At 40.2% G+C, this 16,527-nt stretch overlaps 1 protein-coding gene across 6 annotated transcripts in view; it reads right to left on the bottom strand.

Annotated features, from left to right (window-relative positions):
• The window catches only part of VMP1 (vacuole membrane protein 1), an 87,101-nt gene that overhangs the window by 61,358 nt on the left and 9,216 nt on the right, over positions 1-16,527 (bottom strand). For 5 of the 6 annotated variants that reach the window (XM_044993471.1, XM_044993474.1, XM_044993469.1 and 2 more), the window contains 4 exons: positions 12,693-12,794; positions 9,920-10,055; positions 7,084-7,174; positions 3,729-3,839 (listed from right to left, as the gene is read on the bottom strand). In XM_044993471.1, coding sequence (XP_044849406.1) covers positions 3,729-3,839; positions 7,084-7,174; positions 9,920-10,055; positions 12,693-12,768 — 414 coding nt within the window. In that variant the 5' untranslated portion in view covers positions 12,769-12,794. Of the gene's footprint in view, positions 1-3,728; positions 3,840-7,083; positions 7,175-9,919; positions 10,056-12,692; positions 12,795-13,169; positions 13,540-16,527 lie in introns of those variants that run through there. The other variant, XM_044993473.1, reaches the window with a different exon arrangement.

Below are 16,527 nucleotides of genomic sequence, written 5' to 3' on the forward strand. Positions count from 1 at the left end.
CCTCCTGTGTTCGCACAATATTTTCTATAAGTGTTTATGAAAGGAGGAAAGAAACAGCATCTATGCTTCCTCTGCCTATTTACCACTAGGGACTTGTCTACACTGGCATGCAATATCAGCACTGCTGTGATCGATGCAACAACATTGATTTAGTGGGTCAGGTGAAGACACAATAAGTCGATGGCAGAGTGCCTTCCCGTTGACTTTAGTACGCCATCTCCCCGAGAGGTGGAAGGTAAGTCAGCAGAACAGCGTCTCCTGCAAACACAGCATGGTGTAGACACTGTGTTAGGCTGATGACAGCTATGTCGCTTGGGGGAGGGGTGTGTGTGTTTTTTTTCCACACTCCTGAGTGATGTAATTCACATCGACTTAAGCAGTGGTGTAGACCAGGCCTAGGACAACTTACAGCATTCCCTCCATATAATGAGAAATTGCTTCTCTGCTCAATTTATCCAAAGAGTATGTAAACAGCACACACATTTTTCCTGTATTAATGCACTTAAGTTAATTGTGTTACACACCTATTGAATTTTAACACCCTATAATAAATTCCCTCTAGTTATTCAGAGCAGTCTATTTTGTCTGTTCTTTTACATTGAAAGATCTGTGTTTAGATGTTGCTGTTTTCTGGTATGACTGTTGAATTTACGTTAAGGTCATCTGACTCACAATCCACACAGGTTCATATGCTGGCACACAACACCAGTATGTGAATGTCTCCAGTTCTCCCAAGTGTTTAACTGTACTGTGGAAATGCATTTTCAAAGAGAACCTAGTCCCCAATCATGAAGTCTTCCAGTATGCTAGTCCAATTTTCTGCTTCTCTCAAGTAATGTCTCAAATTGGAGTCAACATCTCAGTTACTTAATTCCATACTAACGTGCAAATTTTCAACAAGTCAGTGCTTTGAGTTACGCTAAATCAGTGGTTCTCAAACTTTTGAGCTGGTGACCCCTTTCACATAGCAAGCCTCTGAGTGCAACCCCGCCCCCCCTTATAAATTAAAAACATTTGTTTATATATTTAATGCCATTATAAACGCTGGAGGCAAAGCGGGGTTTGGGGTAGAGGCTGACAGCTCACAACCCCCCCCCCCCCCATGTAATAACCTCGTGACCCCCTGAGGGGTCCCGACCCCCAGTTTGAGAACCCCTGTGCTAAATGGACTCACTATGGTAGGTGGATGATCAGAAGCTGCTCAGAGTTTGAATGGCAACTAGGAGGTGCAGATAATAAAGACGGGGTTAAGATCTTGAATTAGGGGCACAAATGGAAATGTTTGGTGGGTCTCATCCTAGTATTCACATTTCCAATACAAAATCCACCACATTTGGCATTATCTGCTCAGGAGAAATGCAAGGCTAAGACAAGAGGATAAGAATCACAAATAAGACATTGTGAGAACTTCATAGAAGAAACGTAATATCTGCCCACATTGTATCTGGCAGTTCAGAGAGAAAATAGACCCTCATTTGCAATTGCTACACTCGCCTCTAAAGTAAGACGTTTCAGACAAAAGACAAAGCCTATTTTTCTTTATCAATTTTCGATGGAGTTGAGAGTTTGACAACCATAGATTTGTGCCCGCTTAGTATGAATGTCTGATTTAACTTAGGCAGGCAGATGATGTGCCCTTGAAGGCAACTTTATTAGCAGAAGGATCTTACAAGTCCTGCAATAAGTACTTTCAATAAACCAGCATTAATCCAAGCTTCTCTGCCTACATGATGTTATTTTATGTTGTGTTAGGACAGCTGTTCACTCATTCACTCTGCAGACACACTTAAGGCAGGTTAATAACTTGACAAAAATTAAGCAAGCTACACAACTGTCAGTTCATGTACCCTGCTTCAAACAGGCAAATGTAAGTAGAACATTGCCCTGTTTCATTTGCTTTTCTATTTTAAAGGAAATAAAATACTTAACATATGAACTCTCCTTTACTATAGATCTAAAAAGGCTATTCACTGTACCTTATGGTGGAGCTCTTCAGTAATGCTGCATCTCCAATGTTTCCTTCTAGCCCCTATAAACTCTCCACTGTGTTAGAACAAGTTGATGAAATGACCCTCTCAGATTTCAGGCATGCTTGGCTGCTACGTGACTTTTCACACTTCACAGAACTAGCAATAATATATAGCCTAGGATTAATGCTCTGATGCGCAGTGGGGTAAATGTCCATAATATCGTTTTCCCAACAGTCCTATTCAGTTACAGTTTTACCAATATGCTGTCAGCTCACTGGAGCAAGGGGCCATGTCTTCCAATCCAGCCCTGATACTGCACAGGGCTTTTGGGTGCTATCACAATACAAAAGACATTCCAGTCTCTTCCAGCCTGTAAGCAGAGAAAAGCTACTATTTTCTAGTTAAAGCAAAAGATTTTTACAGTAGAAAAATCTAGGCAGGATTCTCAATAGGAATCCTGAGAGCTCTGTCATTTTCCATGCACTCTCTTCTACTGTCAACAACTGTCTGCACATGTAACCCTATGCTTTAAACTTCCCCCTGCAAACAATGGAAATGTGTGTTGTTTTTTAAGTGCGGGATGGACAATTATCCTGCACTTGCTGATAAAAATATAACCTCTTTATTTACATTTGCACACACATTCCTTTTTACTAATCTCTCCATTTTACAGAGGGGAAAAATAAAGTAAACCAGAGCCAGAGTGTATTAAAACATTACATATAACTCAAATTAACAACCGAGTAACCTTACCAAGCTCTTTTCATCTTAATTCAGAGTGAAGATGATAGTTATGTCTCCCCTTTTCTGCTCCCGACAAAGACTTTAGGAAAGCAGTTATGGTGCAAACATCCCTAATGCTCAAGTGAATGCATCCTACACAGCTGTCATTCAGTCTGAGCGGCATTGCTCTATTGCATGGAAAACAACAAGAGTTCTCCTGTTTCCCGAAATGCTTTATGTGTCATTGTTCATGATTAAAGCAATCCTAAAATTAAACCATCAGTAACTGTTCCAAGTACAACATGGGGTTGGTTGCACAAAATGGTTTTAATTATTTTTTGCAGCCATGAAGCCTTTTTTAAAACCATGAGAGTTGTTTCGTAACCAAAGAACTAACCCAATGGCCAAAAACAAAACAAAATTTTCCTGACTTTTCAAGGTAATGAAGTTGAGATAAACAACATAATGTGGTTTTCTTCAGAGAGATTTAGAGGTTAATTTACCATGGTATCTAGACTTGTTTTTCCTGTATCTTATTATTTATAAAACAGAATTACTGTGGACTGAGCTATAAGAATAATTTACTGCACGTTTCGGAAGCTTCAGCTAGGAAAATTAACATTTTGATCTACCAAAAAAACCCAAGCATCCTAAAAAGTCCAGTCCAGACCCCATTTTCCATCTGTCACAGCTACTTCATACTAGAAAACTTCCTTGCTTATTTAAGTGCATTAATTAGTGCAGATAGCATTGAAAATTATTATTACAAATTATGGGTCCAATTCTGCAAGGTAAAGACAATCTTTAACTGCAGGACCTCACCAAGAGTTCAATATGAGATATAGCATACAGACAACAGAACAAGGTTACAAAACACCATTTAACAAAGATAACATCACAGAGACTCAACAGCATGGATGAATTTCTTTAAAAGTCCACAAGTATATAACACCTAGGTCATATACAGCACTTTTCATCCACAGATCTCAAAGCACTTTATAAATAGGAAAGAAAATATGGTTGTAGGTTTCTTACCAAATAGAGTAGAAAGGTATGAAGACCTGTTCCGAGTCCAACAGAGGACAGAATGCCTAAGCCTACCCAGTAGGCACACCACAAGAATTTTTTCTCCGTATACTGCACATACTGAAAAACAAGAAAAATCACAAAAGAAAAACAGGATGAGTGAATTCGCATGGAGGAGGAAAGAAAGATGCAATTGCTCTTCCTAAGTGTTTAAGTTAATTTATCAGTGTCAAAATGACCGAACTGGAATTCTAGACCGTTCTCAAAACAGGCTGATCTATGTAAGGTCAGCTAGGGTTAAAGATGTTATATGTAAACAGCAATGGGCCAAAGAGGATACTAATAAGTGTACTCAATGGTATAGTTGTAATTCAATTCCAGACACCATTAACATCTTCATGATAAAGTAAAAGACCTGTCGGGAACACAGTGCCTGTGAAAGGTTATGGGATGGATAATCAGGAGACTAAGGCTCCATAGTTATCCACAGAACAGGTACGGAAGCAGTGTAAACTTCCTCAAAATGCTCTGCTGAACTACCTCAACCCTAATCTGTCAGAGCCACCTAGGGTACGTCTACACTACGGGACTATTCCGAATTTGCATAAACCGGTTTTGTAAAACAGATTTTATAAAATCGAGTGCGCGCGGCCACACTAAACACATTAAATCGGTGGTGTGCGTCCACGGTTCGAGGCTAGTGTCGATTTCTGGAGCGTTGCACTGTCGGTAGCTATTCCGTAGCTATCCCATAGTTCCCGCAGCCTCCCCCGCCCCTTGGAACTTCCGGGTTGAGATCGCAGTGCCTGATGGGGCAAAAATTGCCGAGCTATGCCCTGACCCACCGCGGACACGGTGTTTGACCCTAGAAGCATTTGGAGCTCTGTCTGGAGATTTTAAAAAAATTATTTTGAATTTCGTCTTCTGTAACGGAGCGCTGATAGAACAGATTTGCCTGCCCTTACAGCGATCACGTCCGCATGGTCCATGCGGGAGCTCTTTCTTTATTTTGATTTTTAACTGCATCGCCACACGTGCTGATCGGAGCTCCATGCTGGGCAAACAGGAAATATTCAAAAGTTTGCGGGGCTTTTCCTGTCTACCTGGCCACTGCATCCGAGTTCAGATTGCTGTCCAGAGCGGTCAGTGGTGCACTGTGGGATACCGCCCGGAGGCCAATACCGTCGATCAGCGGCCACACTAACCCTAATCCGATATGGTAATACCGATACTAGCGCTACTCCTCTCGTTAGGGAGGAGTACAGAAACCGGTTTAAAGAGCCATTAAAATCGATATAAGGTGCCTCCTAGTGTGGACGGTTGTGGCGTTAAATCGGTTTTACGCTCCTAAAACCGATTTAAACGCCTAGTGTAGACCAGGCTCTAGTGGTGAAATGGGAGTTCAGTTGAATTCTAAACTGACAAAATTGCCAGCTACTACCAAATGCTGTTAGAATCATAGACTTTAAGGTCAGAAGGGACCATTAGGATCATCTAGTCTGACCTCCTGCACAACGCAGGCCACAGAATCTCACCCGCCCACTCCTGTATCAAACCCCTAACCTATGTCTGAGCCACTGAAGTCCTCAAATCATGGTTTAAAGACTTCAAGGTGCAGAGAATCTTCCAGCAAGTGACCCGTGCCCCACGCTGCAGAAGGCGGCAAAAAAAAACCCAGGGCCTCTGCCATCTGCCCTGGAGGAAAATTCCTTCCTGAGCCCAAATATGGCGATCAGCTAAACCCTGAGCATGGGGGCAAGACTCTCAACATTCTGACGATAAACCCATTGCTTAAAATATCTGCATAAAGTGAACATTGAGGGGGCAAGAGCATAGCCAAGCCTCATTTCATTTTCTTTTTTACTTGATCAAATATTTGTGAGGTATTGGCCCAACAATTTTGTGAAGCAGATTCTGGACTGAGCCATCAACTCATTTCAGAGGCCAAAGAACCAGATGGTAGTGACTTAGTCACTATCTACATGGGGTGAGTTTGAGTGTTCTATATTTTCTTAATAAAAGCAATGGTAAGAGAAGACTTGGAAGGGGAATTCTAAGTGATTACTCTATTAGCTTCTGGATTTAAATAAAGGTGTGCCTGTGTTAAAAACAGAACAGCACGTGTAGGAGTTCTGCAATGTAACAGACTTGATTTTCTAGGTCAAGGATAAGAACAAGATGAGTCACATCAGAGGATGGGAGACAACAAGCACTAGAGGCCATTTTCAATATTGAACTCCAGTCAGTGAAAGGGAACAATACCAATCAGAAAATGGCAGCACTTGGATCGCCTGGCTGAGGTTGGGAATCAAAGCCCAGCTAAAATGCAAAGGGTAATTTCTCTAGCACCACCAAACATTTACACACCCCATGTACATGACTCATTGGACTAACCTATTCTTAGGTCTCACAAAACTATACCAACGGATTCAATTACAATCAGAAAAGTTATTGTGCTAAGTTACTACATAAAAAATCTGGTGTGGGAGTTAGGACTCTTGCTGCACATGTTGCAAGCACCACAGGTGGCCAGTCGAATTTCTGAATGGGGAAGCAGGTGGAGGTGGATTTAGGCAAGATTTTTGGAACCTGAAAGGGCTGCATGGAAGAGAGAGCCAGAGCAACAAAAAGGGACAGCTGATAGCTTGTAGCCAGCCATCTCCTTTGCAGGTCTGGGCTGATAGGGCTGTCTCCCACAGGACAACATCGGAGACTTGGTATTGCCTTCCTCCCTGCCTTACATTTCTATCGATGCAAAAAGTATCAATCTTCATGTCACCTGAGAGGCAGGTCAGTATTAAATCCATTTTAAAGGAACTGGGAGCAACAGCACTAGGATGTGAACTCAGGAGCTCCTGACTCACACCCCCATGCTCAGTCCATTAGATTATTCTATTTCCGGAGAGAAAAGACCATCCCAGATGGTTTGGAGAATCCTCTGCAAGGAGGAAGAAAATCTACCTAGGAGCCCTGACATTTTGGTAGATTATGGTTCCATTTAGCCTTAGTTTTCCTGACAGCAGAGCCCAGTGCTGAACACTCTGAAAAGCAGATGTGGAGCGGCACTGCAGCCTTGGACAGAGTTACTTATTCAGAGATGGATGACAAGTAGAATACATGTGGCTGCAGAGAGGTGGACTGAATGATCTGATAGGTCTTCCCTATCTTTACCATCTATGACTCATATGCTATGTGGCAGAAGGGAGTGCAACTACAGGGGGAATTAACAGCTGCATAAAATGAACGCTCAGGTAGATGCATTACCATTCCTGTATGACATTATTCAATCCCCTCAGTATATGTTTTGATAGGAAAGGCAGGAAGTGCCAGCCACAAAAGAAAATAATGTGGATGAACTGCATACCTGTTGATGTGTTCCTTCTATATAATACGCAGCTGTAAGCACTGCAAGCAGCAGCAAAAAAGACACCACGATACTTCGGCGATGCCACAATCTTAAAAGACAAATTACAGTTAGGGTCATTCATATTTTTCCATGCGTTGCAAAGCCACCTCTATGTCATTGTAGAACAGCTTTGTTGGGGTGCATGAAAAGGGTAAAAAGGCAGTCTGACAAATCTGTTATTTTAGATATAGGTCAAAGCTCTCTTAAAAGAACTGAGAAGTCTTGATGTTTTCATTTGGAACTGGAATAAAAGAGTTCTATTATACAAACTGAAAGCATTTTTCATCCAATTAACTCCATGTTCTACAAACATTAAGCCTTGAACCAAAGATAACGGATACTGCCGTATTATCAGTTTTACTGGGGGGTAAAGCAAGGTACAAAGTAGTTAAGTAAGTTGGCCAAGGTCACAGTAAATCAGTGGGAGAGCTGGGAACAGAACCTAAAACTCCCAACGCTGAGTCATATGCTCTGACCTGTAGGCCAAAATGGCATTAGAAAGAGTAGCCTTATAACTATTTGGGTTCTCTCTTAATCTGTTGAAATTAAACCTTGAAAAGGTCTCTTGTTGCAGCTCAGAAAAATTAAATGTGAAAACCATCCAGTTAATTATCAAGTGTAAGGAAATTATCAGTGGGGGCGGAAGGGGAGAAGTATTTCTTTATGTAATTTGAGATTCCGCTACTTTGGTTTTTGTGTCTATCTAGCTTTACCAGGCTGCAATAAAACTGTTCCTCGTGCTTGGCTGTGCACAGCTGGTTAAGGAGAGATCATTTATTTTATACTTTTCTTGCCAATGTAACACAATTACACTCTCACCTATTGCCAGATTATGGAAATTTTAATTTGCTGTTTCATCACGTTTTTAAAACAACACCATCAACTGTAATTAAGTACATTTTAAAATAGTTAAAGTTTCAGGTATCACACTAGTCCCCTGCCAATTTTTGTGTTTTTACAACCACATCTGCCCTTATATGGCATTTTTCTCCCCTGCTGCAGTGTGCGAATCCCACCCAATCAACAGGGGGGAATCTCCATATAGGGAAAACAGTGAAACTGACTAAACACAAAGCAATCAAATGCATAATTAAACAAGGTAAAAACCTCACTATCTCTTGCAATTATATAAATATTTGGTGTTACTTGTAACAATAGGTTAAGAATTCAGACAGAAGTGCAATTCTTAGATTGACACTCACCCTTTAAAGCACCATTTAACAACAATATAGTATAATCCAGCATAGGACAATCTGAATTTGTGTCTGTTAATATGTTAAAGCAGAATCAGGAAAGTTATTTTCTGTGAATACTGCATAACGTTAGTGTTCAAAATATTGCTGTGTTACAATACAAGATGTAAGACAGATACCTGGTTTTCTATATTTTAAACTTGTGTAACAATCAAATTGGATAAAATATCAACTCAAATGTTATTTTCTAGGGTGTACTTTAGTAACTTGTTAGAGAATTTTAAATAAACAGCTGTCACAAATGTATAACATGGGACATGGAAAAACAGTTCTCAAAAGGAATAAGCCCAAGGACACAGAAAGAAAGCAAGTGCAAGAGGATATTTTTAGGAATACACTATATAAGCCACAAACTATTTTTCACATGGGTCATTTCAGAAGATCAGCATTTAAGTTACTTAGTCCTCTGAATGGGCCCCATACATCAGCACTCTGCTTCTGGCCTGGAAAGTGGGTGAAAGCAGCTTGTTATCACCATGCTCAACTGACTAAAGAGCTTGTCTATACAGAGACTTGATGCACGGAAAGTCGGGATGTAAATCTATGCACACCAGCCTGCTGTGCTGTGGCCACGTAGACCCTGCAGCCGTGCACTAGAAGTTCAGTGTGCTTTGACATACACAGCAGGCTGGTGCACATCCAAGCCTGCCATGCACTAAGTCACCATAAAGACAAGCCCTCAGAGTAAGGGGCATTCTGACAATGGCATTACTAACATTACCCAAGACCACATCAGAGCATACCTACTGGGCTGGAAAATGATCCTAGGCTATTATCTGAACACAAGCCCATTAATTATCAACATGCTAGGATGGCACGTTATTAATGCTGTTCTCCCTTGATAATTTTATTCATATTTCTTCTTCTCTAATACAAATCTTTTCATGTTTAGTACAGTAAGAATCTTAACTCTACACCTCCCTATTAGGAAGGGATGTTAGGCAGGTTGGGGGTAACAATCATAATCATGGTGAGAGTCTATTCAATATACTGTTTGCAAATAATAGTTTAAAGACAGCACCACTATAGATTATTTCTTACTGTGGAAGGGAACACGTCGGTTAAAAGCAAAGTCCTCTCTAGTTTCATACACATCAGTACAAGTGCCAGGCAATCTTGAACTTTGCCCTGATAGGGAGTTACTAATATCCCTTAATGAGTTTCAAAGGGATATAATAATAAAATCTGAGCTCCCGTCTAGATGCAGTCATTAATACAATAGTTCATGATATCAGGGTCCCTAAGCACTATCTTGTCATTTCAAAGACGGATATTTAATTATTCAGAAATAAAGATGCTGATTCTTTTCTAGCTATCAAGGCAATTTGGAGTTTGATATCAATGCAATTTACACACAAGTTTTGGTGAGCAGTTGGGAATATGGTTTGTTTAAAATAATAATTTAAAAAAAAAGTATTTTTCTTTGAAACAGATTTATAACTATGAATCATCACGGAATGTGAGATGCCACAATGATCTACTGAATCAAAGCATGGGTTTCCCCACAGAGCTCAGTGGTGGAAATTAAAGATGATCTTTACTTTATGGTCCATTCCTTCAAGTTTATTAGGGTTTCCAGGAAAAAATACTGCAAGGTAATGAGCGGTTGTCTCCAGAGCACAATATTCTGCCTCTCTTCTCGGTCCCTTCGCTTCCGTTCACATGGCAAAGAGGGGTCTGGAAATGAAGATGGATGGAAGAGTTAATACATTGACCAGCTGACAGTTGACATTCCACTCCAACCAAAAGTTCCATGATATTTTTAACTTCTCTGGGAATTAACACTTGTGCTCACAGCAGCGTCTCCTCTTCCCCTTCTAGAGAGTTCCTCCAGGGGCTCTATGCATGTGAAGTGACCTACAGCAAAGGAAGGCTCATGACTCAGCTGACCAATTGCTCCAGAGTTTGATGGCCATGAAAATATTTAAACAAGAAATGTGCCTACCTGGGCTGCAAGGAACTGAGGGTTTGTAAGTCTTTATGCAAGAGACTATGCTACTTCCCTCCATACCCGGCTACATTCAGCCAATATCCATTCCCCATTGCAGGAGCCAAATTTTATCTTGAACTTTTTAATTTGGTCCCCTGCCATAACTATTTCCAATCAAATTGGATTGAATTGCATGTGCTCTTTACACAGTTTTGTCTGCTGGCCACTGTGTAACCGGAGAAGAACATCATACATTGTGCAAAGCACTTCAGGCCATGCTTGAATGGTTACTTACAAAGGCCCATCCGCCCTATCTCCCAGACAAAGTGAACCCACTGAAAAATAGGGATCCCATCTAGAGAGCACACATTTTTGTTTCAACTGCTGTCTTTAGCCAACTTAGACATTATAAACGTGAAGAGAAGTTTCATTGCAGTAATTCAGTTATAAGACTAAACACTGCACACGGTTTAACAATCCCAGGTGCTACCCATTAAAAGTTAGAGAACAAGAATCGAAGGACTTTATGGGCAGTATTTAGTGCAGTTATCGAGACTACCATAAACGCTAATAAAAACTAACTACTTTGGATCAGGATGACTTGTCCAAGACCGTGTAAATCAAGGATTTTGCCAAGCTTGTCAGAAGAATTGTAATTTTGTTCACTCAGAAGCACATATGTGCACTGAGACAAACAGACAAGATTACGAAGCAAACCAAGATATAGACTAGTTACCCTCATATTCCAACTAACAATGATTTTTCTATTGTTTTGTGCATCTAATAACATAAAATATTTATATAGTGCTTTACAAGTTCAGAGCATTTTACATACATTAACTAGTAAATCTCACATTCCTATGAGGTAGATAGAGAGGCCAGCCCATGGCCATATGGCATAATCAGGACTAAAATTCAAGATCACGTGACTTCCAGTCCTGTTTTAGACACTGGTCCACGTTGCCTTATAAGATAGCCTCTGATCCAATATGCAATTCATGTGTGAAATAAATTGTATCAGACACACGTTACATCTAGTCCCATATCTTGTCTCTGACAGTAGCCAGCACCAGATTCTTCAGAGGGATGTGCAAGAAACCCTATAGTAGGCAGATGTGGAATAACTTGCCTTCCAGGGGAGTCTCTTTCCAACCCCTACTAGTTAAAGGCTGGTTTAAGCCGCTGAAGCATGAGGTTGTGTGTCCCTTCTAAAACTTTAATATAAAAAGCTTGCATATTCGTGTTACCCATACAAATATCCACCCCCCTCTTTGAATAGTGCTATTTCACAGAACATCTTTAACAAAGACACTTCACAGTTATTAAAAGTACTACAAGATAGACTATGAACAAATACCAATAAAAGAAATGAAGGGTTGAAAAAGACCATAAACTTCACAATAGAAAACAGTGTGAGGAGGAGTAGAACAATAGGTTAAAGAGCAATAAATGAGTGGTTTGAAGAAATTTGGGGAAAAAAAATTAATGATATCGTAGATATCACAGAATCATAGAACTGGAAGGGACCTCAAGAGGTCATCTAGTCCAGTCCCCTGCACTCAAGGCCGGACTAAGTATTATAAACATAGAGGGAGATTATTCCACCTAAGAAAAACAGAAAGAAGGGATGCAAAGCAAACAGAGATGGCACTGGCACCCACTGGTTTCAGAATGGTGAAGTCCAGAGTGTACATATACGGTGACCAGAGACGAGGTAGGTAGGGAAAGAGAAAGAACCAGAATGCTAAACTGCATAGGGGCATGAACTGACACCTACAAACCATATGAAGCTGATGGAAACAAGATAAGATTATTTTTATGCAATACAGCACAAAGCAGCCAACAAGTTATTTATGAAAAGATAAGATCTTATGCTCTAAGCATTATTTCTATGTTAGTTCAAAGAAATGGCCTACTGACAGAAACACACCTGCAAAGAGTAACCAAGAGAAGCTAACTGTTTTGTCAGCAATCCATCTTTAGCAAATGGCAAACTATAGTTTACAGAAGGGCTCATTCAGAAATTAAAATTTAGGTTTCTCCCAAAGTAGGGCAGATTTTTCACTGTCCGAGTACAAACTCTGGTGTCAAAGGGTTGGGTTGCTCGGAATGCTTTCTAAACCCAAACACCTGCCAAAAGATTTTTTTTTTTTTTAATTAGCACCTGATGCTGCAGCCCTTAAGCATGCACTCATTCAAGCCAATAGGATTTGTGCATGGTAAGGATACAGAATTGGTTTAGGCAGTATACTTCTAGGTCAATCTCCCCCTCAGTTCTACTTGGGCTAAGTTTCCCAACCCACATATTCCCTCAGAATCTGTTGAGGGTAATTGCAGGTACCAGACTGACTGGACTGGAGAAGGAACAGCCATTTTCAGCTTACCTGTAAAGTTCCCATTGTGCTGTTCTTTGATCATTCCTATGCGTCTCTGGTCACAATCTGTTCCATTCTCTGCCATTTCATAGATCAGTCACTTATGAGGATCTAATAGCAACCAAAAAAAAAAGTGTAAGTATAATGATTACTCATAACAGACAAGATTCCATTTATTACTTATTCCAAGGATGAAAAGGAGAGATCCTGCATCACTGTGCCAACGTTCAAGCCACCCCATTTTTGCTGGTTCCATGAGTGGTCACTGAAGACAAATTTCAGTTAATTTAAGCACTAGCTTCCTTTAATGTGACACACGTGAGTTCGAAACTGAAGTGTGGTGAACACAGAAAGTACGGACACCACTACAGCTGCTGGAGCTCAGACAGATAATGGTATGCTACCAGCTGGCTTTGCAGTTGACCAAATTACAAAGCCAAGTTGTAACTCAAAAAACCCTACTTATATTAATTCTGAAATACTTACTGAAACCATATTTCCATATTCTCGATGTTCTTCACACCAGAAACTAGATCAGACGGCATGATGGCACATGCCCACCAGCTAATCATGCATGCAACAAGCCACCAAAATAGTACACATCCTTAATAAAAATAACCTAATTCAAGAACTAGGATATAGATGTGTCCCTTGTTTGCTAAAGCACAATCTAAAACAATAATTAAAAAAACCAAAACAGTAAAAGCATGCTCTAAATCTGCCTCCTTCTAAAGGAATCTGAAAATTATACATTTCCTCCATTATTTGCTCTTTCCTTTTGTCTACATCTTTTCATCCTTAAAGAATTTTAACAACCAGCTATGTTCTTCCTTATTCACCAGTATAAGTGGTGCAACATGTGGGAGGACAGCCTGAAATAGAATGTTGCAACAGAGATTTTCTACTGACCAGCTGACAGTTCTTATGCAATAAACAAACAAAACACCCCCCACAACCTGGTGAAGTTCCCTACTTTAAAATTTAACTCTTGCATCTTAAAATAGCCTCTCAAAATTTGTTTTGGAAGAAATACTGTAGGAAGCTAAAACATCTTCTTTGCACTAAGTTTCTCTTGGTTGACAAAATAAGATTTACAGTTTTTGATAGGCTTCTCATGTCAGAAGGAAGAGAAGACTATTAACACGATAGTTACATAAACTGCACATTGGTAGGAAATGAAAACAGTTTTCAAGACAAATATTTATTTTTCCTTTATGTTACAAACATGGAAAAAGAAGCAAGGGGACACTCAGCTGTGCAGGAATGAGAGGTTCTCCCTTCAGTTTAAGGGGAAGGAGCAACTTTAAATCTAGTCAATTTAAAAAATAAGTTGAAATATGTTTCAGATACTAGGACTTGGCCCAAATGTCCCTTCCTGACTTTTGTAGTTTTACAAATCTCATTTTACTATTTTAACAAATGTTTTTCACAACACTGTTGCTGTGTAAGAAATACCACACAAACAGAAGAAACTGACTGCACACAAAAGTGCTGGCAAATGCACCAAGTTATTCTTTCTTCCCTTTTTATCTATATTATAGTTTAATTTCTTTCAATTGTAGGAGTCTCGTGTGTTACTTGTTACACTAGCTGGCAAAACATTTTCAGGTGGAAGTGTGATTTTTAAGTTGTTATCCCTTTAACTAAATACCCTATTTCTCTGCACAAAGATCTAAGCTTTATGAACAAAATCAGCCAAATGTCAGTAATCACTCATGCAGTCTTTCCACCAAGAAATATTTTCCCATAATTAACAAATGAGCAAAAGCAACGTAGTGTTTAAACAAATTAGTAAAACTGTTCCAGTTATTTTGCAAATAGAAACTGTTTAGTCAAATGCTAAAGGGTTCCAAAAGGACTAAACCAACAGCAGACAAAGCAATGTGACCTTGCAAAAGCTTCCTTTTGTAGAATGATAGATATCTGAGAGACTGCAAAACCTGCCATGCCCTAAGGATCACACAGGGCAGAAATGGTACAGCAGCAGCTTTACAACATAGCTATGCTGTCACATGAGAATCCTTAGCTCAAGGATGTTCTCAGAACTGCTACCAGAGCAAACAGAGACTCTCCCGATTTGTCACCCGCACCAGTTTTACACTAGCATAACCCCATTGTCTGCAGTGGAATTGCACCAATACAAATCAGAACGTGGCATGGGTGTGGCTATGTGACACGGGGACAAATGTTTGACCATCTCCTGATTTCAGCAGGGCAGCAATTCCACGAAGTGGCAGATTGTCTCATTTCTAGTGACCACATTTATTAACTAGCTATGCGAGAGAGATTTACGAGGCTTGGGGCTGCAAAGGGAAATAGTGAAATTGGAGGACCACAGTTGCATTTACTGATTATACAGACACCATTTCCTTAGGGAAGTGGTTTTTGAAAGACTGCTCATCTCTGGGATCAGCAAAATTCAACAGGCACTATGCATGACTCAAATGTAGCCAACATGCATTTTAAAACTGCATAAATAAGATCTATTTATTCTTTATTTTAGTTTAATTCTTTCTTTTGCACAGTTTTAGCCTCCAAGATAGGAGAGTTTTAAACAGATGACAGTGGGGAAAGATTGTGTCTGTACACTCTGCTTAATTGTTTCAATAAAATGGAGCTAGTGCAATATGAATACAAAGTGCTCTGTCAGGTTTGATGCTACAATCTAGTTTCCATGCAATTCTCCAATTCTTAATGAGCTGAATTCCACTGCTGTCCATTAAACACTTTAAAGGCAGGAAAAATCTACAGCTCCCAGGAGCTTAGAGGCTCAGTACTATACAAATCCAGCTAACAGAGAGCAAATCTTACCTTGTCTGCTTGGAAAGGGATTAGCTTTGTGTAATGTTACCTCAAAATACACAAATTAGTGTTTACAGTAAAGCACATAAATAATCTCCTAGCAAACCTCTGTAAGTTATATAATCATTAAGAAGGTCCCAAGTACATTTACTCTATGGCAAAACTAGCGAGTTTAAGAACTTGGGTTGAGAAGTAGGGAGTTCAGTGCTTTCCACACTGCAGGTCTGACTGTGTGCAGTTAACGAACTTTGCCCATTTTTTTTTTTTAATTCAAAAGCTATTTTTGTTTTACTTAATTCATACACACTCAAATATACAAACATCTCGCAAAAAGTGGAAGGATGCACATGCAGAAAGTAAAGCAAGTTTAGCTTTTAGACATTTTAATCTGTTTGAGGCCTAACAGACACACCGATCCTGTCATGGAGTTTAATTACTGTATTACCTATATGATTGGGGCCAGAGATGGGCAGTGGCCCCTGGTTTACTGGTGTCCACGTAAGACCCTTCATATGTTGCTGAGCATCCTCTATGATCTTTTGCCAAGTATTTAATGAATAATGCCGTGATGCCTCACCCAGAACAAAGAGAAAAGGTAAGGCTATACCTGAGGCGTCTGCTCAGATCTATCTATACTGGCCTGCTAACCTCAGGGTTGTGAGTTCAATCCTTGAGGGGGCCATTTAGGGAACGGGGGGAAAAATCTGTGTGGGGATTGGTCCTGCTTTGAGCAGGGGGTTGGACTAGATGACCTACTGAGGTCCCTTCCAACCCCGAATATTCTATGATTTTGGGGGGGACGGATAGCTCAGTGGTTTGAGCATTGGCCTGCTAAACCCAGGGTTGTGAGTTCAATCCTTGAGGGGGCCACTTAGGGATCTGGGGCAAAAATCAGTACCGGTCCTGCTAGTGAAGGCAGGGGGCTGGACTCAATGACCTTTTGGGGTCCCTTCCAGTTCTATGAGATTGGTATATCTCCATATATTATCTACAGAAGTGGTGCATGTGCATGCGCGGTGAGCGACTTAAACCCCAGCACTGC

The sequence above is a fragment of the Mauremys mutica genome, chromosome 19 (assembly GCF_020497125.1).
Source record: "Mauremys mutica isolate MM-2020 ecotype Southern chromosome 19, ASM2049712v1, whole genome shotgun sequence".
NCBI classification, from domain to species: Eukaryota; Metazoa; Chordata; order Testudines; family Geoemydidae; genus Mauremys; species Mauremys mutica.